Source organism: Silurus meridionalis, chromosome 8, assembly GCF_014805685.1.
Source record: "Silurus meridionalis isolate SWU-2019-XX chromosome 8, ASM1480568v1, whole genome shotgun sequence".
Classification (NCBI taxonomy): Eukaryota; Metazoa; Chordata; class Actinopteri; order Siluriformes; family Siluridae; genus Silurus; species Silurus meridionalis.
Window position 1 is genome coordinate 15,516,251 of NC_060891.1, and position 24,430 is coordinate 15,540,680.

Below are 24,430 nucleotides of genomic sequence, written 5' to 3' on the forward strand. Positions count from 1 at the left end.
GTTCTCCTGTCCGAGTCCTACTTCCTTAAGCAGCCTTCTTACCACTGCCACCTTTGGTTTAGTTGTTTATTAAGTAAAGCTGCTTTGTGAAATTATCTGCTGTAAAATACTATAAAAATGCACTTAAAAAAAAAAAAAAGCAAAAAAGCAAAAAAAAGGAAACGGTGCTAGAGGGATTGTCCTCTTATTACTTCTGAAAAGCTGAAAACTTGATGAATTCACCATTCTGGAAAATAACAAGAAAAAGAAAAAAGATCAAACAGGTTTTTCAGTCTAAATACATGTAAGAAATTGATTTTCTACATTTATATTTGGCCATTTTGCATTTTGGAAAGCACAGAGAGTCATGCAAAGGTCATTTACCAATGTGTTTACCCAGTAACCCATTTAATTGCCAACATTAGAATATAATAAACAAAACATTTGGCAAACTAAAAGCAGAGAAGCTGAATTTTATTTAGTAAGTAATTACTTTAAAGTACAATGATTAAGGAGCAGAAGACAAAAAAAACTAAAATAAAAGCTGAGCTGCAGCCACAGTCTTTTCAGAAGGTCAAAATGACAAACTAGGCACTAAAAGTAGAGGTTGGTGATCTGTTACTCTCCAAAGGTTTGTATGTCGAGCACACACGCAAGCATTATATATGTTTGTAAAATATTACAATTGACCTCTTCAGTTTCATCAAAAACCTGCAAAGAAACGTTATAATAATCTATAAAAAGACAATGAATATAGAAAACAGAATATTCTACAAGGCAGTGATGTGACAACACACAATTTGCTCAGAGCACATAACAGACCAAAGGATGACATTTCCCTCAGTTGAGGGTAAAAATAAAAATGCAACTTTCTGAACAAGGAATGAATGACTTTTCATTAATGCCACATATGTCTTGTGGCATTATGCATTTCATGACATCAGATGACAGCAGATGTAAATGTATGCGGTTCATTTGAGATGCCAGAAATGTTTAAAGGTGTTCTGAAATTGAATGGAATGGGAAAACAGAAATGTTCACCTCAAAAACCTCATCTGCCTGATGCTGTGTTGTGCACAGTAGCAGCAAAACAACAACATAAAAAAAGAATAAACAAACAAATTGTCTGTTATTTCTGAGTTTTGTTTCAATCCGTTTAAAGATTTCGGTGTAACTCAGCTCATGCTGTGGAGTGTGTTTGTGTGTGTATATATATATATATATATATATATATATATATATATATATATATATATATATATATATATATATATATATATATATATATATATATGTGTGTGTGTGTGTGTTTGTTTGTTTGTGTATTTTTGTGCATGAAGCAATACCTGAGCTCAGGACTGGGCAGCCTGTTGAAGAAAATGCAAGGCTTCATCATTGCCAGACTGCATGGCCTGAGAAGAAGAGATACTGAGTTATATTGACCATTTAGAAACATACAAGCAGACAAGAAACAGAAGTACTTTCCCACTGTTTTATATTTATTTGTTTTATATTTTTACTTACATTGATATGACACTGAGAGAGAGCCATGAGAAGGAATTCTAGCTATACTTACCACATCAATGGCTCTTTGCCCATTATAACTTGGCATAGTCAGATCAGCTCCAGCTAAGTGCCAAATCTCCAAGCCTTCCAAGTCTGCATTTACTACCAGGCTTCGGTACAAACAGAAGACACACCGTGTGCTCACACACACACACACACACACACACACACACACACACACACAAACACAAACACACAAACACACAAACACACACAAATTACTTTGTATAATTTTGATAAAATAAAGATTACTGAAAAACAACAGTCCTATTAACCTGATGGTCTGTTAAAAGGTAATAAATCAGCCAAGAGAGAAATAAATATTGTGTTTATGTGTGGGTGTGTGTGTGCATTTCTTCTATATTTTATTTATAATAGTGTTTATATAAACCCAACAAATGAATAAAAAGGATAGAAATTGGTGGAATTTCAAAGCAGACCCAAAGACACATCAGATACCTACCAATGATCCTAAAAATCCCCATAAAATAAACGTGAGGTGAATAAAGGACATAATAAAATGTATTTCACACTTCTCACAGTTGACCAAACAGTGTAAAACTAAATTTTTGACATTTTACTTAACACCTAAAACACCAGGCATATACTGTATCTTCTGTATGTATGTAATGTAGTTTGGGAACATTCTAAAACCTTGAGGAAGCCTTGAATGACTGGTCAAACTTGCATAAATGCTAAACAAAAGAGGAGTGAAGTATAGTGTGTGTGAGTGTGTCACCTGCAGAACTTGTTTCCGGCACCTTCCATTTCATCACGGGATAAATGGCCGCCTATCTTTCTCAGTAACTTCACCACATCTTTGTGCCTATGAAAGAAGATATGTAAAAGAAAATATGATTGATGCACAGCTGTTGAAAGTAGAACAGCTGAATTCTTGTTTTGCCTGTGATACAGTATGTTGATTCTTATTAAAGTGTTTTAACATAAAGCATACGATTTCATATTGAAAACCACTTTTGTCTGAAATGGATCTAAAGTTCCAATGATACAGTGCCATCTAGTTTTCTCAGTGGTGTTAAGCAACCCTGACCTTAAAGGGAATGTTTGTTCCTGTATTTTATCTGGCACTGAAAACCTAACTAAGTAAAGTTGCTTTGATTATGTTCGATTAACCTTTGTGCTTAGCAACTGTTGGCACTAGAGTTTAGTGGCTGATACTACAGCACCACAGTGCCTGCAAGGTTGTAGGCAGGTTGGGACAAGTCAAGACACACTACACTACAAACAAACATACCACAGGCAACATGAAAAAATAAATTATAAGAGACTGCTGGATCCCAGAATGGCAGCAGTTTAGTAAGAAGGTCACAGTTTCGCAGTATAGGACTAAAGCAACTACTTTATTATAAATATGAAACCAATGCTTTTCCAGACAGGCCTAATTAAATCTTTATCTTGGAATTCATGTTCCTCACATAATGAGAGGTGTGTTCCTCCACTTATCTATTCCAGGGTTACAGTTTAGCCCTACCCTGCTGTATGTGTTTCCTTGTCAGGTTAGTCCTACCTCGACTAGTCATAGTATCTGTCAAAGAGAGTAGCAGGTAGGGCTGGTTTATATAACACACCTTTTTAGCATTCTCCTTTTCTCTTCCTTATAAAAATGACACCTTCTGTTAGAGTTGCAGCGTTGCAAGTTTCCAAATGGATCGCGTTAATATTTTTGAAAATTGTCCCTGACTGCTGATTTCTCAGTTTACAGCAGCTTATATTTAGACAAATGTAATGCTTTGTGGATGGTTATCACAGAAAAACGAGTGACATTGCCCAAAAAAAAAAAAGACACAACAAACAACAGTGTTGTCCCTTCAGACAATCCCTCCAGACTCTGCTTCACCGAGATCCGAGATGTATCCGAAGTCTCAGAACAGCAGGAAAATATAACAGCAGGAGTAAAAATAAGCACCAGTGACTGACTGTCTTGTGCTTGCTCTAATTAAATGATAATTGTTGTCAAGGCCTTTAAGGAGTGTCTCTAATTCCTACACACGTATACACACACACACACACACACACACACACACACACACACACACACACACACACACACACACACACACACTCTCTCTCTCTCTCTCTCTCCTGCTGTGTACAACTGTAATTTAGTTACACCCCCTCCCTTCTACCTCCTTTAATGAGGTTGACATCTCATCCTGGTTTGATTGTATGTAATGTCTCCGCAGAGAGAGATGTAGACAAACTTTTGATAGCCTGTGCAACATTTGAGAAAATAAGAGCAAGAAACTCTGTCCTAGTTTCTTGAGCCAAGCCATCATTGGTGTGCCCAACAGACCGTACCATGATCATTAGGATTTGCGTGCAATGAGGCCAGCTGTATGTCTACCGTTTATGTTTGAGGGATTTTGTATGAGCAGAACACAGCAAGGTTGTGGATCACAAAAAGGCAGACGGATGAACAGAACTGCAGCACCGCAGATGCGAGAGACAGCCTCCAGCCTAGCAGATTCACAAACTCTCCATCTGAAGTCATATCAATGCCAAAAGGCAAGTCAGACTTTCCAGCACAATCTAACCATGATTATTTCATTAATTTATTCCTCATCAGTAGGCTCCTAGTGGATCCACAGTTTATCACAGCCACACTGGGCTTGAGTTAGGAACATACCTTGGCTGAGACACAAGGTAATTACAAGATTCACAGAATCAAAGAGAACGCCTTTGCTTTATGCAGTAAAAATGAAACCTTAGCTGCATGTTTACTGGAAATACATTGATTTTATTCAACCAGACCTGTGCTCTGAAATGATAAGGATTCTCTGACACTGTTCGGAAAGCAATAAGGAAATATGGTATGTGATAACAGACCTGTAAAACGAGACACCCACACACTCTCACCCACCCACTATGCATCTACACTTTCTTTCAGGAACCTGTACAACAAGTCATACTTTCAAATGCATACAGAGATCCAAATAGAAATCATGGCAAAACCTTAAATCTCACACACACATTGTATGTATAACAGGTATAGGCTGCATAACAGTTTGTCATTCTTGGTAGAAATGGGTAAAAGTTTAACTACCTTTAATCAGACCTTAAATTAAACTAATGCATTCCAGCACCACATGCTGTAATGCTTGAGAAAATTCAAAGCAAAGAACCATGTGACTCCTCAAACACAATCTCCCCAGAATTGGGGAGAGTCTGAGGTCCTCTTCAGTCCAGCCTACAGGTATTCAATGGACTAGGACACTTGTACAACAAATTGACTCTCTGATCACTGAAACAATTTTGTGTGGATTTGGATGAATGCCTTGCATAAAAGACCCAACATGTTTAATTTCCTAGCAAAAGTAATTTTATATGATTTCATATGCTCAATCATACTAGATAATGATCAGTTGCATTGTTTTTTTTTTTAATTTTCCCACATTGGTGAACGACTATGGAGATTGCATTTTTAATACCCTAGTGAAACACAAAGTCATTGACAAATGCAACAGAATCCCAGCATTCAGGTGAATTGAAAGTAAAATATGAATGGGACATGATTTACCTACATTCTGCTAATATGTTTCCCCCAGATATTTTTATCAGGGATTTTTTTAAGAATGAATTAAATTTAATTCAAGGTTTAATATCTCTTATCTTCATTGTGAAATTAACCACAGATATTTTTTTCTCTTAGTTTTTGAACCCATCCTTCCCAAAGGTGCTAACATTCATAAAGCTGAATGTATAGTGTCTTTACTGTTTTACCTGAAACGAACAGCATTTAGAAGAGGCGTGTTTCCAAAGTGATCTTTGGCATAGACGGTGGCTCCCTGGCTTAGTAAATACTGCACTACTTTGAGGTGACCCTCGCAGGCTGCGATATGGAGAGGAGTTCGTCCATCATAGTTTTCCATGCACAAGTTACCTCCCTGAAGAAAGAGAAATATTATTAAACAAAACTGCCTACTGTGTTAGTTGTGAGAGTTGACTTACAGTTTAATACAAAGTAAATCATGCTTTAAAAAAAAAAAGAAAAAAAAAATCAGCACATCAGAATGTAAAGTGTTTTCCAGAATGTAAAAAGTGTTTTACAGATACATTAATAGTAAATCTATGAAATACAGGAGAATGCTGAGGATGGAGCCGCAAGGAAGGAGGAAAAGCAGGGGGTTTATGCATGTGGTGAAGGAACACATGCAGGTAGTTGTTGTGAAAGAGGCAGATGTTCCACTGTGGTGACCCCTAATAGGAGAAGCCGAAAGAAGAAGAAGAAGAAGTAAATCTATGAAATTCTATGCTATCTTTTTTCATTCACTCTTTGTTTGTGAAATTGGTTGTGTATTTACTCTAAACCAGCTATATGAAAAGTAAGTATTATCTGTGTTTAGGTCTTGTGATTGCTGTATTTTAAGATATTATATTGACTATTGACTCCATAAATCAAACTACATAATGAATTGAATTTTCTTTAATCATCATGACACAACTAAAGACCAGATATTTGTGTGCACCAGGTTCTAGACACAAAAAGTAAAATAAATAAATAAATAAATATGTGCGGGCTTCTAATTATTAGACAGTTGAATGAGATACAGTCAAATAAATTATCTAGGGCACATAATTGAGGAATAGAGGCATTTGGGCCTCTTTTCCTAATATAGAGATCAACTCACTGTAATGTCCAGTCTATGTGGTTATAACCAACACTTTTTTCAATTGTATTTTATATAGAACTGAGTATAATTTATTGCCAGATATACGTTTCCTCATGATGCAGCCAACATCCACAGGGCACAACGGTTCTTTAAATAGTTTTAATGAGTGTAAACATTATGTAAATCATATACTATGGCCTTCACAGTCGCCAAATCTCTATATAATTGAGCGCCTACGGGAGACATGGCAGACGTGTTAGACAGCACTCTCCACCACTGTCATCAATACACCAGTTGAGGGAAAATCTTTTAGAAGAATGATGTTCATCAGCCATCTAGTTTTATTTATAGTTTGAGATTTATTTATGCTAAAGTGCCAATGAAGCTGATCAGGTGGCTTGAGGTGGCTCAACACCTTACTCATCTATACATGCCAGTAGAAAACTGGATTTGTTTAAAAAAAATTCAGTCGTTTCAGTTCAGCCCTGAGGCAAATTTCAAAGTAGCACTCGCAGCCTTATTCTGAAAAACAAAGCACCAACGTCGATTGCATAAGTGCAGCTGTATGGAGAGCAAGGTTATCAGCGACAGGTCTTTTCAAACATGGTTGCATGCCAGCTCATCAGTGCATTAGAGGCCTTATCTCAAAATGACCTCTACCTAGACAAGACAAAAACATGTTTGGTTTCCCCTCTTCTGTTTAATCAAAGGTAGCATGATAACAACTTTTTCTCTGAGAGATAAAAGAGCTGGTGCATTGCTGCTTGGCAGGAACTTACTCACAAATGTATGTTTAACTATTTTTCCCATTTATTGGGGCATAAAATGTAAATATTTTGGGGACAAAAAAATGCACTCAAATCAAGATCAAATACAAAAACTTGCAGCATGATATGAATTCAGGAGTAAATGAATTTTTAGCTCGACGTGGCACTGCAGAGAAATATCTTTGCGTGTGTTTGTTGGTCTAAAACAGGTGTGAAAACTGGTCTTAAAACAGGTCTTGGTAGTTGAGTGAAGACATGAGGAAATGGTGACAGAAAGAAGCCATTCCATTCCATACTGCAGTCTGAATGACTATTGGAATTTACGTGCTTGATAAACACAGTCTGAACCACAATAAAGTGAAGATAAGCTCAGCTCAGTGACTGAGCTAAAAGATGAGCTATTTGATATAAGGACAGAAAGTCTGGTGAAAACCTTACCATCTCTTTAATTGCCTCCAGCGCCTCAACATCGCCAATCTTAGCAGCAGCACAGGCTAAAGTTGGGGTCAGAGCATCACGGATGGCTTCCAAGTCCTGAATACAGCATTGTTTTCAATAGTAACAACTTTCATAATCTTTAAGTAAAGAATATATGATCCTGAGGCACTGCATGTAAACTTTCAAGAATGAAATACAAATCAAAACAGGTTCGGGTGCCGCACCTCTTTGCAACTGATGCTGAGGGATCTCGCAATGACTTGAATGAAGCGACTGTCACTAAGTGTCAGCTTGGCCTTCTCCAGGTGAGCGATCATCTCACCACGCAGATTTTGCTCAACATCTGCATGACAAAATGGTCTGATGTAATCAATGGCATGTTATTTTTTTTTCTATAAAAGCATCCACATGAGAGTTTTCTTCCAATCCACCTCTCACACACCTAAGACATTAATTAAATTAAAGCAGCCATAATTGTGGCTAAGCTGCACTTTTAAGAGTCGAAATAAAACTGTCATGGGGTATGATTTCGCTGAGCATTATGGGTTGATTCAGGTTGTGAATGTTCTCTTATGCATCTGCAGATCAGGTTACCTTTTTCTTTTCTTCTGTGTTGAGGTCTTTCCTGGCCAGGATATAAGAGAGTTTAGACAAAGCCGCTTCTGGAGTCATATCACCTCCAGGTACCAATCCAGCATCACTCAGGGCCTGAGAAGTGACAAAGTGAAATTTTAGACTAATTCAAATAAATAATTTAATTCTATTAAAGCAGCTGAGCTAGTAATCATATGTTTTTTAGCTGCTTTAGGGTTTATAGTCGTCAATTGGATTTTGATTTGGATTAGTTTGTTGTGAAGGATTAAGATTAAAGGTAGTCTAAAACTTACTAGAGACATAAATATATATCAATACATAACTTTCTGTACATCAGTCTACTAGTTCAGTGCATAAACAAATGTACAAAATCATCATATTTGTTAACTGCAAATTAGCTAAGAACAAACATCGATGTTTATTGTTTTTGGACTTTTTTGTTGCAGTTAGCTGAAGCAAATATAAAAAAACAAAAACTAACCAACTATCTAAATAAACAAATGAATTAATTTATACAGCCCTCCCCTCAGTGTTCAATGAGTAAGCGACACTATATGGACAAATGTTTAGGGACACCTGAGTATAAGGTATGTATGTGAACACTTTTTAAAAATCCCATACTAAATTTATTCTCAATTTCCCATTATAATAACCTCCACTCTTCTCGGAGGATGCTCCATTAGATTTTAGAGTGTGGTTGTGGAGATTTATGCTCATTCAACCACAAGTCATTGTGGGAATAGAGACCTGGAGTGCTCCAATACATCCCAAAATCTTAAAGCGCTATAGCAGCCCTTATCTTCCATCCCAGCTCATGTAAACCTTGCTTCTTGGAGTTTCTTGAAGTCTGTCATAATTTCACTTACTAAGTTCTGATTCTACCTTTAAAAAAATCTTGAAAATGTTTCTGCATTGTTTACACTTGCACACAATCATATTCCCTCTAGATACATACCTTGCCAGTGGCATATGTTGCAGTGACGGCACCTCGGAGGCATTGGGTGCAGTTGACCATAATAACGCCTCTTTCGTTAGCTTTCCGAAACTCATCCAGCAGGTCTGCACGGTTATCAGGGGCATTACCGCTGCCATAGGTCTCCAGCACAATCCCCTCCATGGGTGGCTGCAGGAAAGCTCGAACCTGGCCAAGCAAGTGATTAGATTTACTGATATCGGTCCTTTTGTTTATGATCAAATTAAACCGGCAATTGGTTAAATTGTTCAATTCAACTGCAGAGACAATAACACACACAACATAAGCTTTATTAAGATTAATCACTGAAAAACATGATCCAAAGCTAAAGTGATAGTTATCAGCAATGTCTCACACTGCCAAAAGTGCTGACGAATGCTGTGAGTACAGCATCTTAATTTTGCCCTCTGCTGTAAAGGGTCCCACAGGGAACGCCACAATCACTCCACCACACTGCCACACTTAAGAGCCTGTTTGGCCCAATAGTCCCATAGAGAGAGGAATTAACGATGCTGGAGATTGAATTAAAATCTTGTCAACCCCCACTCCACTATAGCACATCTGGAGTCTCTCCTAACCACCTGATCAGCCAAGGACAGCTTTTGCACAAGCAAAAAAAAAAAAAAAATCCCTCCCTACCTGAGAGCTGCAGTTTATATGTTACTCCTTAGCACTGCGGAGAACAGAAAAGAAGATTTTGCAAAAAAAACAAACAAAAAAAAAAAAAAAAAAGCATAAATAAAGCGTACATTTAATTATCTAGTTATATCCTATAGTTAAAAGCAGCATTATTGGAATGCTGTACCTACTTTACTTTGACTATGCTGCTTACATATTCCTCATATAAAAAAAAAAAATCAGCAGAGATCAGTCTAAAACATTCATTCAACCTTATTTGAATAACAACCCTGGATCCAACCTATTCCTAGATGTAGATAAAATGAGGACTATCAATGTGAACACGAGAAGGAAGCATATAAAGTCTACACCGTATAGGAGAGACCTGAAATAAAAAAAAGCCCTTAGGCCATAAAAGCTGATAAAAAAGCTATCGATGCGTAACATGGCAAAAGAGCCAGATTGAGGTAGTAAATATGTGCTCCTTCCCCCATTCCACTCTTCATAAGTGCTGGACTGAGAGTGTGAGAGCGAATGCCAACTCCTCGCTCCTTTGTGAAGAATTAGACAAGCCTCATAACTCTGTCTTATTACTTAGCTATCAACACTGGTCACAGACAAGTGAATCTGTCACACTGCAAATCTGGAGCGTGAATATGTACACAAAAGAACATGAGATTTTACAATGAAATTAGACAGAAATTATGCAGCTGTGCTGAAAAAGTCGGTGACAAAAACGTTACACAAAAGCAGCCGTGTATCGTCAATAAAACAATTGGTCAAGGTCATCAAAATGGCATGGTTGGCAATATCAACACTCAAGCCCATCCACTGGAACATCATCTTACGGTGTCAGCAGTGATCCCAGGGAATAAACGCAGGAGGCCCACGTTGCGGTTCATCTGTGTGTTGACCCTGAACTTTGCTGTTGTGTTTGCCCTCCATACTGTGTCCCAATTTACTGCAGAGAGGGGGAAAATAAACAACAATATCTAGCAGGAAACTGAAGGCAGAGATCAAATGATTCATAAATCAACAGATTTTTCAGTTTAGGAAGTTAAGTGAAAGTGATCAAATTACTTTTGATATCAACTTCAGCGTTGGCTAATGGAGCCAGATTGGGGGAGATAAAGGCATCAAAACTCCCAGCATCCACTTTGGTAACACGGTTACCTCGGAACAGCTTATGATGAAAGTAGAGGCACACCTGTGCAGAAGAATAGAAGAGTCTTGTTCATTTGATTTTTCAATGCCTCAAAAACTCTTAAAAAACGCTTTATACTTGTCAAAGTTGTGACATGACAAGTTATGTGTCATGCCACAAATTTGGACCAAAACACGGCATCATTTGTGGAGCAGAGGCGCAGTTTTGGAGATATCTTCCAGGGCTAGAGTCAGAGTGACTTCAGGGGTAGATTCAGAGTGACTTGACTTTGCATCAGCACATGATCTGAACAGACTTGTTGAACCAGTTGCATGGGGGTGGCTGCTCAATGTACATCAGTTTCTTACAACAAAAGAAATGACATACTAAGGAACTCCGTATGAATAAGAAACATCTGCCACCGTGCATAAAGGTTAAAATGGTTGCCTGTGATTTGTGTTTAGTACTTTAGTCTATTTGTATTACATGCTAATATTATTTTAATATTACCGCCTTAACAAAATATTATCTTTATAATGGTAAAAAAAGAGAGTGGAGTAGAAAGGTATACATGTCCATTAATGTTATTTGAAGGTAAACATCTACAGCAGTCCTTATCAAAAGTGCACGTGGGAGTTCGGGAAAGCCAGGGGCACGTGTGACCCTGGGGAACATGCATTTTTTTGCCACAGGGAGTAGGGTTATTTTAAGTAGGGTTAAAAATATTTAACAGGTATGAAAAGAAAGGCGGAGAAAGACGGAGATAATGAGACATACGTAAGTCTCCCGAAAGCTAAGACGAGGAAATATGACGAAGCGCATGTAGCGTTTGGCTTCCTGTGACTACGATGGGAGACGAGGAAAGACAGGTGTTTAAAAATGTTGGCAGCGAACAGCATGAAGCCAAATAAATTAAGGCATCCCTTAAAGACATTACATCATGCTGATAAGCCGCTTGAGTTTTTTCAGTGACTAAAAAACAATGTTAATAAAGTTATTCTTTGTTGTAAGTTGATCTATATTTCTTTGTGTTTTCTTTTTTTGTTTTCTTTAATGTTAATAAGGAAACAATAGTATGCAAAGGTGTACTTATAACAATTTTATAGACAAATTATACTATTTACAGTCGCGGCGGAGAGCTGGGGGGGCGCGAAATGTTTACTTCTTCCTAGGGGAGGCGTAACAGAAAATAATTGATAAGCACAGATCTACAGGAACAATCAGCAGGAATAATAATTTCAAACATCTATTCAAAATCTATCTTTAAAGATAAAGTCAACTGTACATAAAACGTGACTTGATTATGCAGCAGTGTCTTATACAAGGTAAGATTCCTCACTCACCTCAGGGATGAAAAACTGCCCTGCAATCAACAGCGCCCCCAACAGGTTGTCTCTACCATCATTGGTCATTTCATAGATTGGTACCTGACAGACATGCCAAGGTCAAGGAGACCATATTAGTTAAAAATGATGTACTTTACCATACAACAACATATTACTCTAAACAACAGAGTGGCTATGAAAAAACATCTCTTATTATCAAACTCCTTGACAAATATTGTCCTTCAAAGAACTGGGAACAATAAGCATTTCTTTGTAAAATGCTGTGCTTTTACTGAACAATGTGAAAAACAAAGTGTGTGTGTGAGTGAGTGAGTGAGTGAGTGAGTGAGTGAGTGAGTATTTAGCTGTTTACCTGAGAGCCAGTGAGGATGACAGGTTTGCCTAGGTGCTCACACATGAAAGACAGAGCTGAGGCTGTGTAGGCCATAGTGTCAGTGCCATGCAGAATGACAAAGCCATCATATTTCTCATAATATTTCTGAGAAGAACATGGAGAAAACCTTTAATTTCAGCACCTACTTATAAAAAAGGGATAACTGGTACCTTCTGTCAAACTGATTAAACATCTGCGTTATTAATCAATTGTTTATTTTAAAGCATATTATTCAGAAAATGTTACTCATCAGTCTACTTTCACAACTTTCACAAAACGTGCCAAATCGAACGTGCGGTTAATGAATATGGATGATCCGATGTGGCGACCCCTAATAGGAGAAGCCGAAAGAAAGTTTATTTAATGCATGTGACTGACTTTAGCCACACCTGTGCACAAAGTCACTGAGGTGTAACACAGAGTTATAACGAGAGAAGCTTTCTGGGTCTTATTGATCAGAATAAAATTAAGATTTCATTAATCAATTTGTTCATAACATAGCTCATTACAACCATTCCATCACATATACACTGTCCATTTTTCCTTCTCTCCTTTAGCTAATCTTTCTTCTGAAAGGAGTGCGTATATTGCTATTTAGCAGGAGTGTAATCTGGGTGTACACCCAGAAACCCACATCAAATACAACAAAAATACTTGGTAGCAGAGTATAAAGACTGTATCTGAGCAACTCTAGTTTTCTAAACATGACCCAGCACAGATAGTATAGCAGATCCTCTGGTGCGATTTAACTAATCGCATACACTTATGTATGAATTAATAATCTCAAAGCAGTTCATTGGACCTGAGACCAGCTACACAATAGGCTTTAAAAGATGTTGAATTTTATTTAGCTCGTCCTGTCTAATTAGCAAACTGAAGTTTATGATATAAGTAAGCAAATTTAAATATATGTATATGAATTTGATAGGAAAATAGACTATTAATTATTATTAATATCAATAGATCAAATGGATAATGGACTAAATGTGTATTCCCCTACACATTAAATTGAACACCATTGTTAACAACCAACTGTTGTAAATACCTGTATTTTATATGCTTTCAATCATGCACAGCACTTTGGTTACTGTTTGTTCTTGTAAACTTGCTTTAAAAAAAAGAAATAAAATGCAAATTGCGAAGAAATGTACTTGAATACCGGTGCTTTATGATGTGTACCTCAATGTCTTTTGCAATAGTGGCCCAGTCCTCAGTTGTCATGTTGCAGGAGTCCAGCAGTGGAGAATACTCTAAAACCGTATACACTATTCTTTTGTTCTGTTTGGACAATCTGTATTGAAAGAGAAAAAAAAAAAAAAGAAACAAAATGAGACTGACAAACACATTCCCTCAAAAACACAGATAATAACAAGCATGGCAAAGCAGCACAAATTGTTTATGTGGGCAAGGCTTAACAAGCTTGGTTAAGCCAGCGTGCCAATTAAAATGGCTCAATTTACAAACCCACTTTGATAAAGAGTCCCCAAACACTTTGCTTTGTCCATATAAAGTGACTCTTTAGGAAAATAGTAAGATTAAGACAGAGTTCAGTTTTATGTTGTATAAGAGTGGAAAAGACTAAAAGGCAGTGGCTTGAGGGCACATTCTGAACATGAAGCCAAGAAGCCTGATTTCAGAAGCCTTCTGCTTAATCAGCAGGGTGCCTCAAAATTTTCAAAGGACTTAATTGGGTGTGTTTGTAAAGCAGCAAAGATAAGCAAACATTCAAGTGTAGATAGGCAAGTGTTTGTTGGATTAGCTGAGGGGCAAACTTCTCCTTATAATGGAGCGGATTCATCTAAGCATGAACCCAATGTGCTAATTAAAAGGGGGTACATCACCCTAAACCTCACATTTACATTAACGTAGCCCCGTAAGTGGTGTTAGATTGATTGAGGCATGTTCAAGTGCACAGATGAGCCGTCAGAGGAGTGTGTCTGTCTATAGCTTGATGAAAAGACTCTTCTTAATCTCTCCTTTTCATAAGGAGATGCCGCCCCATCTTCTATTAGACACGGAGAGGGGCGCAGCTCAAGCTTGTTCAGCAACTCAATGGAACAGCAGGGGATGGAGGTAACACAGACATACAGACACACACACTCCTCCCAGCCTTCCTTCCTTTTCTCAAATGAGCCAAAGCTCAGTTAGTGCTTTAATTAGCCTCAGCTTTCCAGAGCAGCCCCAAATGTATGTTGTTGACATTCCTAAAGGATAGATGCTGCAGGAAAGAAGAAGAGTGTATTAAAAGTTCCAATTATTCATTTAGCTAACAATGTTGGCAAGAATCCTGTGGGGAGGGGTGAAATTAACATTTTTCAAGCTGAGCCTGAGGCAGCCTTTCTGCACAAGATGAAACAAGTAATGAAAAAAAAGAAAAGATAAACAGTACGTAGACATATACTGTACACTTTTCCTTGAGCGGTGTTTACTGTTAATATACCAATTATTATCAACCATGAAACACTATTATATACTGTGCATGTATTGAATATGCCTATTCATTCTGAAAAGTATCATTATTATTTTTTTAGTAAACACGTTATATCACACACATGCTCAGACTGCATTTAATCATTGAATAAAAGCACAGGCTTGTAATTGGTGTTCCACAAAAGCCCCTGTGTGGCAATGTATAATAAGACAAAATATACAAAAGTAGACAAAAATAGACAAAAGTTTGTGGACACTTTACCATACAATTCGTATTTACTTGCTGACCATCAATCCATATTTAACCCCATTTGCTGCAGAATTAACCTCCACTCTTCTTGAAAGATTCTCTACTAGATTTTTGTGTGTTGTATAGATTTGTGCTTATTTAGCCACAAGGACATTAGTAAAGTCATGCACTGATGATGGGTGATTAGCTCTATAACAGGCCACACTAGATCTTCCACTCCATCCCACGTAAACCATGTAAAGCATGGTCATGCTGGAACGGGTTTGGGTATCCTAGGTCAATTGAAGGACGCTTCTGCATCCAAAGACAATTGTGTGTCTAAAAAATGTTAAAGAAGGAAACACATGTAGCTGGAATAGTCAGGTGTCCCAATACTTTTGTCCGTATAGTGGAACTACAAGCACAACAAACCAAGGCGAGTATACTCATTACAAAATAATATGAATCACACACAACTTAAATGTTAAGACATAACAGACGTATGTATTCAAGTATTTTTGAATGGTTAGTGCACGAAAGAAATAATAAGTTATAATAAAAAAAAAAGGAGTTATAATTAGATACACTACCAGCTGAAAATGTGCTGGGGTGCTACGCTAAGACCTTTACATGTTCACATGGAAATTTGTACATTTGCAAAAAGATTTAGGGTGCAAAAATGTAATTACTTTTTTACCAATCAGCTTTACCTAGAGACCATATGCACTTTTCATGATAAAAGTAAGACAGTAATGATGCTTGAGGGGACTAGGCTGGATTCAAGGAATGGTACAGTTTACTAGTCTTTTTTCTGAAATGGTAGTATTTAAACCTATTGTTTTTTTTTTATCAGTAATTGGTTATTTTATTATTGGCTATACAAACTAATGTCCACTTGATTTAAGTACACCTATAAAAGTGAACTGATAACCATATCAAATAGGGGTGTGTGAGTGTGTGTGCATGTATGTATTTTATATATGTATGAGAACCTAAATATGACCTAAACGCTGCATCTCTGTATCTCTGCAGCTTAGACATGCAGAGACACCCCACTTGCTCAATATTTGGAGAAGATTCAAAGCATTGCGTAATATAGTGTATATCTGGCCTCCATGTGGTCTCCTGATATCAGACACGGCACCAGTCTGCGCAGTAAGAATCCGTGCAAACACATTGTGAGATCAAACATGCTTAGGACACCGCTCAGACTGCAGCTCCATGCTGTCCGCCAGCACAGGCTATCTCAGGCGGACCCCCGGGGCCGGAGCACATGGCGTGATTTTTTGGAAGCTTAGCTTGAGCTACAGCTGTACACAAATCTGCCTGATTTCACAGAGGTGTGAAATTTAGATATAAGATGAGGAACGGCAAGTGTCCTCTTGCTGTAACATCTGATAATCAGGATAACCTAATGGCAGATTGTGACACCCCAAAATCCTTATTTTCTACCACATGCTGCCATCTATATCCGTAACCTACTTTATTTTATATAATGACAATAGCAGATGTCATGAACTTCATGTCAGCGGTTCATTATAGGTGCTGACTAAGCTGTTATTTGCGGTTCATGAACTAAAGACACGATTGTACAAGTACATCAGAATGCAAAGTAACTCAATGTTGCAAGACAAAGGACAAGAACTTCTAAAACTTTCTGAAGCAACGTTTGAACATTATAAACATATTGATAGAGATTAGTTATAACGTTTATTTCGTTGAGAAATTTTTAAGTGATTTCACTGAAACCAAACCCCTTAGATAACCAGCCATACTCTACACTGACACTGAGGAAATCCAACCAATTTATATATGCACATACACACACACACACACCACACACTGCAAACCAGCAAGGACAAATATTATGTTACAAGACCTTCGAGACAGTTCATCAGCATGGTGAGTTGGCATCCTATCTACATAACACATAGCTTTAGACAATAAAGAAGACTGTGGGGTGAAATACACAAAATTAAGTACATAGCGCCCTCTGTTGGCTGTAAAACACAATTTATACTTAAACTTACCAAATGTCCAGAATGTTAGTCATTTTTTTAAATATTACATATGTAGATATTATTCAGAGGATGTAAAAAGTTTAACCCTTCTTAAAATTTTGGAATTGCAGATGCAATCTAGTAAAAAAAATCACTAGTTGGACAAATTATTGGGACACCTGGCTTTTCCAGCCATTTGGTTCTTTTCCAAACTGTTACCACAAAGTTGAAGGAACAGTTGTGTCTGCTTATGATGTCTTTGGATGCAGTAAAATTTAAATTTCCAATCATTCAAATTAGGAGACCCAAACCTGTTCCAGCATAACAATTCACCTGTCCACAAAATGCGCTCTATGAAGTTATGCTTATTTTTTTAAAAGCATGGAGGGTATAATAACAGGAAATAAGAACTAAATGTGGACCAGCTTGTTAAAAAGCAAAAAAAAAAAAAAAATACAAATCTTATCAGGTGTCCACAAACTTTGGCCATATAGCATAAATTAAGTCAAGAAAGATATTTTTCACACATCTTAGATCCTTTAAAAAAAAATGGAAGAGAAAATAAAATAATACAATAACCAGGTAGCATAAGTGTGTATAACCCTTATTAGAAGGCATGGGATTAGCTTTCAATGTTATGCTGATGATACCCAGCTATATATCTCATCAAAACCAGACGATACAGCTCAATTGGCTCGGATAACTGAGTGTGTTAAAGAATTATAAAGACTGGATGACTCATAACTTTCTATTCTTAAATTCTGTTAAGACGGAGATTTTGCTCATCGGCCCAAAAAACAGTAAACAGAAGCTCCAGCGTCTCAACCTGTATTAGACGAATGTTCTGTAACTACTAGTTTAACAGTAAAAGACCTGGGAGTTATTTTAGACACCAACTTGTCTTTTAAAAATCATATCAACATGTTTCTTCCACCTTAGAAATATTGCTACGCTAAGAAACATATCTATATCAGATGTAGAGATGCATATCCATGCGTTCATGACCTCAGAATAGACTACTGTAATGCATTACTAAGTGGTTGTCCTGCATCTTTAATAAACAAGCTACAGTTAGTCTACAAATTACTGCTACTTACTTACAAAACCCTAAATGATTTATCTCCCAACAATGTACTCAGTCTTCTAACACGCTACAATTCATCACGCTCCCTGTGATCTCAAAACTCCGGACTTCTAGTAGTTCCTAGAATAGCAAAGTCCACTAAAGGCGGTAGAGCATTTTCACATTTAGTTCCTAAATGTTGGAATAGTCTTCCTGACAGTGTTTGTGGCTCAGACACACTCTCCCAGTTTAAGTGCAGATTAAAAACGTATCTTTTTAGCAAGGCCTACACATAACACACATCACATATAACCTTGTGCTCCATTACATCTGATCAAATGCACATTATCAACTTTTGCTGTTAATATCATGAACAGCAGCTACGCTAATTCCTCTCCACTGCTTCTCTTTCTCTACCCATCCCGAGGCATCCTGAGGTTGCTCCAGCCCCAGTCACGTAACACCTTATGAAGATTGTGGACTTTTAAAGAAGTAGATGCTGACCCCGCAAACATCCCGAACCATCTAGAGACGTACCAGTGCCAGTTGGATCCCACTTCATGTGGAGTTTGGACACTGGACTTCCTTGAGTGTTTAAAGGCTCTGGCATGGAGAAGCTGGTGTTGGATCTTTGATGATCGTAAATGCTGAGCTATTTATGAGTTGTGCCATAGCTCCTAGTTTTATAACCACAAATGACTGTAAAAGACTGTAGAAAGGACATTACTCATGATCTTACATTCCAGTGCTCATGTTTGTTCTCACTCTCCAATGTTCGGTATTGTTTAAAGATTTATGATCAAACTCTTGAGGTCACCCAAATGAGGATGGGTTCCCTTTTGAGTCTGGTTCCTCTCAAGGTTTCATTTCTTATAAAATCTAAGGGAGTTTTTCCTTGCCACAGTCACCATGGCTTGCTCATCAGGGATAAATGCACACCATTCACCTTAACTCCTAAAATTCTGTAAAGCTGCTTTGAGACAATGTCTGTTGTGAAAAGCACTATAGAACTAAACTTGACTTGACCTGTATAATATAAAGAAAATAATCATTTATTATAGTTTTTTTTTTTTTACTATTTAACAAATGACCACCACAATAAGAACACACATAGACCTGCATACTTCATGTCGTTTTTTTTCAATTATGCAACCAACTGGCAGCAGCACAATTCAAATAATCATGCAGAGACACATCAAGAGCATGATTTAAAGTTAAAACATGGCGCATGGTTGTTGAAAATTCTACAAACTGTTGATCTGAGTTTCACCCAGAAAAGTCTTTAGAATTTACACAGGATGGCATGAAAAAAACTTTAAAAAAAGTATATTTTGTGTGGAGGGTCTAAAGGCTAAAACTACTTGACCAGAAAGATGAGAAGATAATGACTTGACAGTTTTGAGCTGGCCGGAAGTTCACAGTAACTCTTAATTACTCTTTACAACAATGGTCAGCAGAAAAACAGCTCAGAATGCAGAAGAGAAAGTTGCATCGGTATTGAGAAATACAAAAAAGATATACATTAAAAAAAAAAAATCACCACTGCTTAACGCTGACTTCGTAGATGAACAATGGCAATGCTGACACATTCATTATTCATCACTTACTTTATCATTACCAGGAATTTAAAGACGTTTGCCAAACATTATGGCTATAAGAAAATAATACTCATAAAAGATAGTACAATCAAAATGAAGGCTTGTTCTTATCTTGTAATTAGGTACAATGTCTCAAAAAGCATTGCTCTTTTATATAATTCTAGAGCCTGAACAGGAACTTACACTCTATTCAAAAAGCACTGGAATGTCAAGGCATTTCGGTTTGAGCTCAAAAGATGAACATTGGATTTAAATTTAAGATTTTATTTTTACATCTGGAAATTACCTGGAATTCATTCTGCTGCCACCATAATGAGTTAGATCATTAAGGCTTAGTAAACCTGTTCCAGTAACAGCCATGCAAGACCAAACCATGACCGGATCTTCTATAGCTAATCTCTGTATGTCTTTGGGAAAATCAGACATTTCTGGTTCTTACTGCAATGTGTGGTTTGCATCTTGTGCTATGGGTTCTATACATTTTCTCTCAAAGTATTCAAATGGTCTGTTTGATACCTTTCCTCTTTTCCTCTGGAGGTTGTTGGTGAGCTCACTGTTGATTTTGGGTTTCTTTCTCACAATTCTCACAATGTTTCTTTTATCAAGGTTTCTTATCTCACAAGGTTTCTGTTGCTCAAATTGTTTATTAATAAAGAACAAACATACAGTTCTTTACCGAAGTACTGGTGTTCAGTAAACCAAGCTTTCTTTCTTTTTCAAGACATTCCAGATCGCTGTAGTTGCTACACCAATATTAGCACAATGCCTCGGATTGATTTTTTTCCCCCACTTTAAAATGGCTTTACTCCTATAAACAGTTGGGTGATCTTTATGTTGGCTTATCATTTTTAATAACAAATGTCTTGTTAATCAATCAGTTGTGATAACTGGGTAACAACTGGGTAACAACTGGGTAACAACTGGGTAACAACTGGGTAACAACTGGGTAACAACTGGGTAACACCTGTCATTGACATGTTCAAACATTTTTGCACACGTAAACTTCAAGTGGTCTTATACAAAATGCACCATGTTCTGCTTAACACATCCATAGATAAACAGCAGGAAATTAAAACTGATATTCAAAAGAGCTCGTCTCATCCTTTAATCACAAACCCAACTTTTAGCAAAAACAAATTTATTGGCCTTGACGTTCCAGTACTTTTGGAGGGAACTGTAATATAATTATTATTCTCTGAAAAGGATGAATATTTCAATGTTTTAGCAGGTATAGATTGTTTACTTAAATTATAACAATCATTGTTATAGCCTAGGTATAAAATAGCCACACATGTCATAGGTGTGACAGTGTTAGAATTTGGGCTGACAATAATCAACTGATTTTTATGTTTTGTTTGTCTTGTTAGTTGTTTTCAACTTTTAGAATTTTAGTGATATGTTTACTATCCAAAAGGGCATGTCAAGGTTCATCTAGATTAAGTAACTTTCTGACAGGGAATAATTAATTTGTTTGAGCTAACCAAGAAAGTAGAAAAGTCTTCATGTGTCTCCTGTATTGCTCTTAGGGTTTCAAATAGCATGAATGCTATACGTTTTGACATGTCTGGAAATATTGCAAATTTCTGATTCTGTAATAATTATATAAGTCTTGCATACATCTCTAACAAATGCTTATGTAAGATTGGAACACTCAAAACCAGCCAACTGGTCATATGGTCAAAGTCTTACTCTTTGTATTTAAATATGTGTGATTATACTTACGCCAGTACCAGCGTGTTCTCTGGAGAATCGTAGTACTCATAGAGTCTGGTTTGCTGAGCATATAGTTCGTCATGCAGGATGGGAAGTTTGCGTAAAGCTTTAACCAGGGCATTGGGCTCAGGACTCAGCACTGCAACAGAGAGAAGACAAAAGCATGCACCAATCAGAGTCAACTCGCAAATAAAACAAAACAACTCCAACATCCCCTTTGCACATTAATATACTGCATAAGCGATTTCTAGCAGACGTGCAACGCTAACATCTATTGCAATTAAAGTACAGAATTATTAAGCGTCTTGTGCCTGGAGCGTGAACATTTCAACATCATTATTCATTAATTCATTACTTGTTGGCGACATCAATGCAGGATAAAAGTTCAAATACAAGCATTAAATGTTTGAACAATTGCATTTGACACATTGGAAAACCTTCAATCATTCCAAGCATAACGAAACCAGAAAAACTGCTCCGTCTGCGATAAGTAACCAAGAAACTACTCGTTCTATAAGGTCATGTTCATTGGTGTGTGACTGGTCAGCATAAAGCTTTCAGTTGCAGCTGAGTGGAACTATAACCAGAGCGAACCTCGAGCAAGCCCTTGGGAGTCTAAATATACAACAGGATGTTAAAAGGCTTCTGGCTTTTGCACACAACCTTGGACTAACAATAAGGATCATGGTCAATCATTCATTCATTTATTCTAACCATAAAATAACCATAAACTTATATTCAATAATGATTTTGAACTGATGTTGATGTCGATCTTTGACCTGGGAGTCCATGCCAGGTTTGTCTGAAGCCAAGCAACTAAAAAAGGGGGATGTGTCATAGCAGGATATGATGATTGGTATGTTTAACAGCAGACATATACATATGCATCTTCTCTTTAGGATTCGGTTGTAGTGATGGGAAGTCCGATTCTTTTTTGTGAATCAGTTCTTTCGGACAGTTCGTTTCAAAGTACCGGTTCAAAAAACTGGTTCACCAGTTCTTTTACATCCTTACGTCATGACGTCATGCATATCCAAATATCATCTCTGCGGTTGAACATACACACTAAACACAATTAAATAAAGTCATGTCTATTGCGTGAGGGCATATAGCTTATCTGTTTAAATTAAATCATCATCATTATCTTAGAAATGTTCCTTACATTTATGTTTTGCACTAAATCACCCAATACAGGCACTGATGTGCAAAACGCTGATGTTTTAAGTTGTTAGTAAATAAACTTATTTTTCATTTAAGTCCTCAGTTCACCTGTGCTCATATATCAGCAGCGCAGCACAAGCCTTTACAGTATGTCGAACGCATCTGATTCGGAGTCCAAAAAGTGTGCGTGTGGGTGTATTAATGTCAGACAGCACATGTACTGCTCGGTAGGTCATGCATGCTTAGTATCAACAGTTTGTTGGTATCAGTAGTATGTCGGACGTGTCCGAAAGTACCGGTTCTTGATACAGTACTGGTGACTCGAGAACAGCAGTATGTGTGCTGCTCGGAATCGGCAGGTATGCGCATGCTCAGTGATGATCACTTGTTCAGCAGCATGTTTCAGTTTAATGTGTGTACTGTTGGAGAAACTAGAGAAGAACAACATTGTCAGGGATATTGATTTATTTTGAGTCGGATAGACGGTCATACACATTCAAAAGTGAGTAACTTGAGTAATTTTGTTGATTAGTGCTGATTTGAGACGCGAACTGTTTTGAACGATTCAGTCCGATTTGGTGAAAGGGTTCCACCAGGTTCACTAAAAAGAACCAGTTCAAATGAACGATTCGTTCACGAACCGGACATCACTATTCGGTTGTGAAAGCAAGTGCTTTCAGGGTTCAGCATGCTTTGGCTGTGCATGACTAAGAGCATGTACTCAAGTGAGCAAGTGAAAAATAAAATGTATGCATGTATGTATGTATGTATGGTTGTATGGTTGTATGTATGTATGTATGTATGTATGTATGTATGTATGTATGTGTGTGTATTTGAGCGCAGCCCTGCCAATCTACAGGTACTTCTGTCCCCTCTTGTCCTTAATGTCTTCATCTATGAATTAATTGTGTTTTAAGATTATAATAAAAAAGCAATAATCGAGAGCAGCGTACGCAGTAAATAAAGAGAACACACAGGTGACTAAGTGTATGATATTAGCATGAATTAGTGAGCAGGGTTTTTACCGTCATTGTGGTACATCATTCCTATGGTCCCTCCGGTGTTGATCACCAGCACGCGCGCCTCGGCGCTCAGACTCACATCCATCGAATCCACGCCTTGACTAGCTGATATTCTTCTCCTGCTAGAGGCACACATCCTGTACATAGACGACTGCGATTGAAACGCGTCCGACTGGTCGAGCTGGGATAATGTAGTATGGGAAAGAGCTCGTGCCAGTGAAGTCATGTCTCCTGTAGAAGGGGTACCCGTGGTAGCGCTCACACACTCCGCCATAGCTGTTGCAATGCCAGCGATTACAGCAGCCCAGTTTTTAAAGGCACAGTGGTGTATGGAAAGCCATTGGGGACAAGCTACTATGAATTTTTTTTTTTTTTTCAATTAAATTCTATTCATTTTTATTTGTAGCCGTATACCGCTTTTTACAGTGGACATTGTCTCAAAGCAGCTTTACACAGATAAAGCGGTTTTATGGTTTTATAGATGAATGTGTAAGTTTATTGCCTAAGTTTGTTCCTTATGATTGTCCTTTTTCATTTACTATGTCTTTGTAGATTGGTTTGACAAAACGGAGGTATTTAAAAACAAAAATGTGTTTTACTCATGTGACATAATGTGTGTCCCATAGAGCTCTACACAAGCAAGATTCACAAGCTGTTGTGAATATTATGTTAGAGTGTGATGATAAATAGTTGTCAATTTTTTCAACCTTCAGACATTTGGCATTTGAAATAACAATTTGTGATGCAGAGCATTTTTTTTACATTTTGGTGAGGATAAAAATATT

General features: G+C 37.4%; 1 protein-coding gene across 1 annotated transcript; it reads right to left on the reverse strand.

The window, feature by feature from the left end:
- Window positions 1-187: 187 nt before the first annotated feature.
- aspg (asparaginase homolog (S. cerevisiae)) lies at window positions 188-23,941 on the reverse strand. The gene is given in 16 exon segments (XM_046855792.1): window positions 188-226; window positions 1,326-1,391; window positions 1,556-1,655; window positions 2,285-2,371; window positions 5,287-5,450; window positions 7,382-7,477; window positions 7,606-7,716; window positions 7,964-8,089; window positions 8,931-9,116; window positions 10,415-10,527; window positions 10,647-10,773; window positions 12,054-12,137; window positions 12,409-12,534; window positions 13,609-13,720; window positions 21,472-21,601; window positions 23,649-23,941. Coding segments are annotated over 16 exon segments (1,938 nt in total). The 5' UTR covers window positions 23,920-23,941.
- Between the last annotated feature and the right edge of the window lie 489 nt (window positions 23,942-24,430).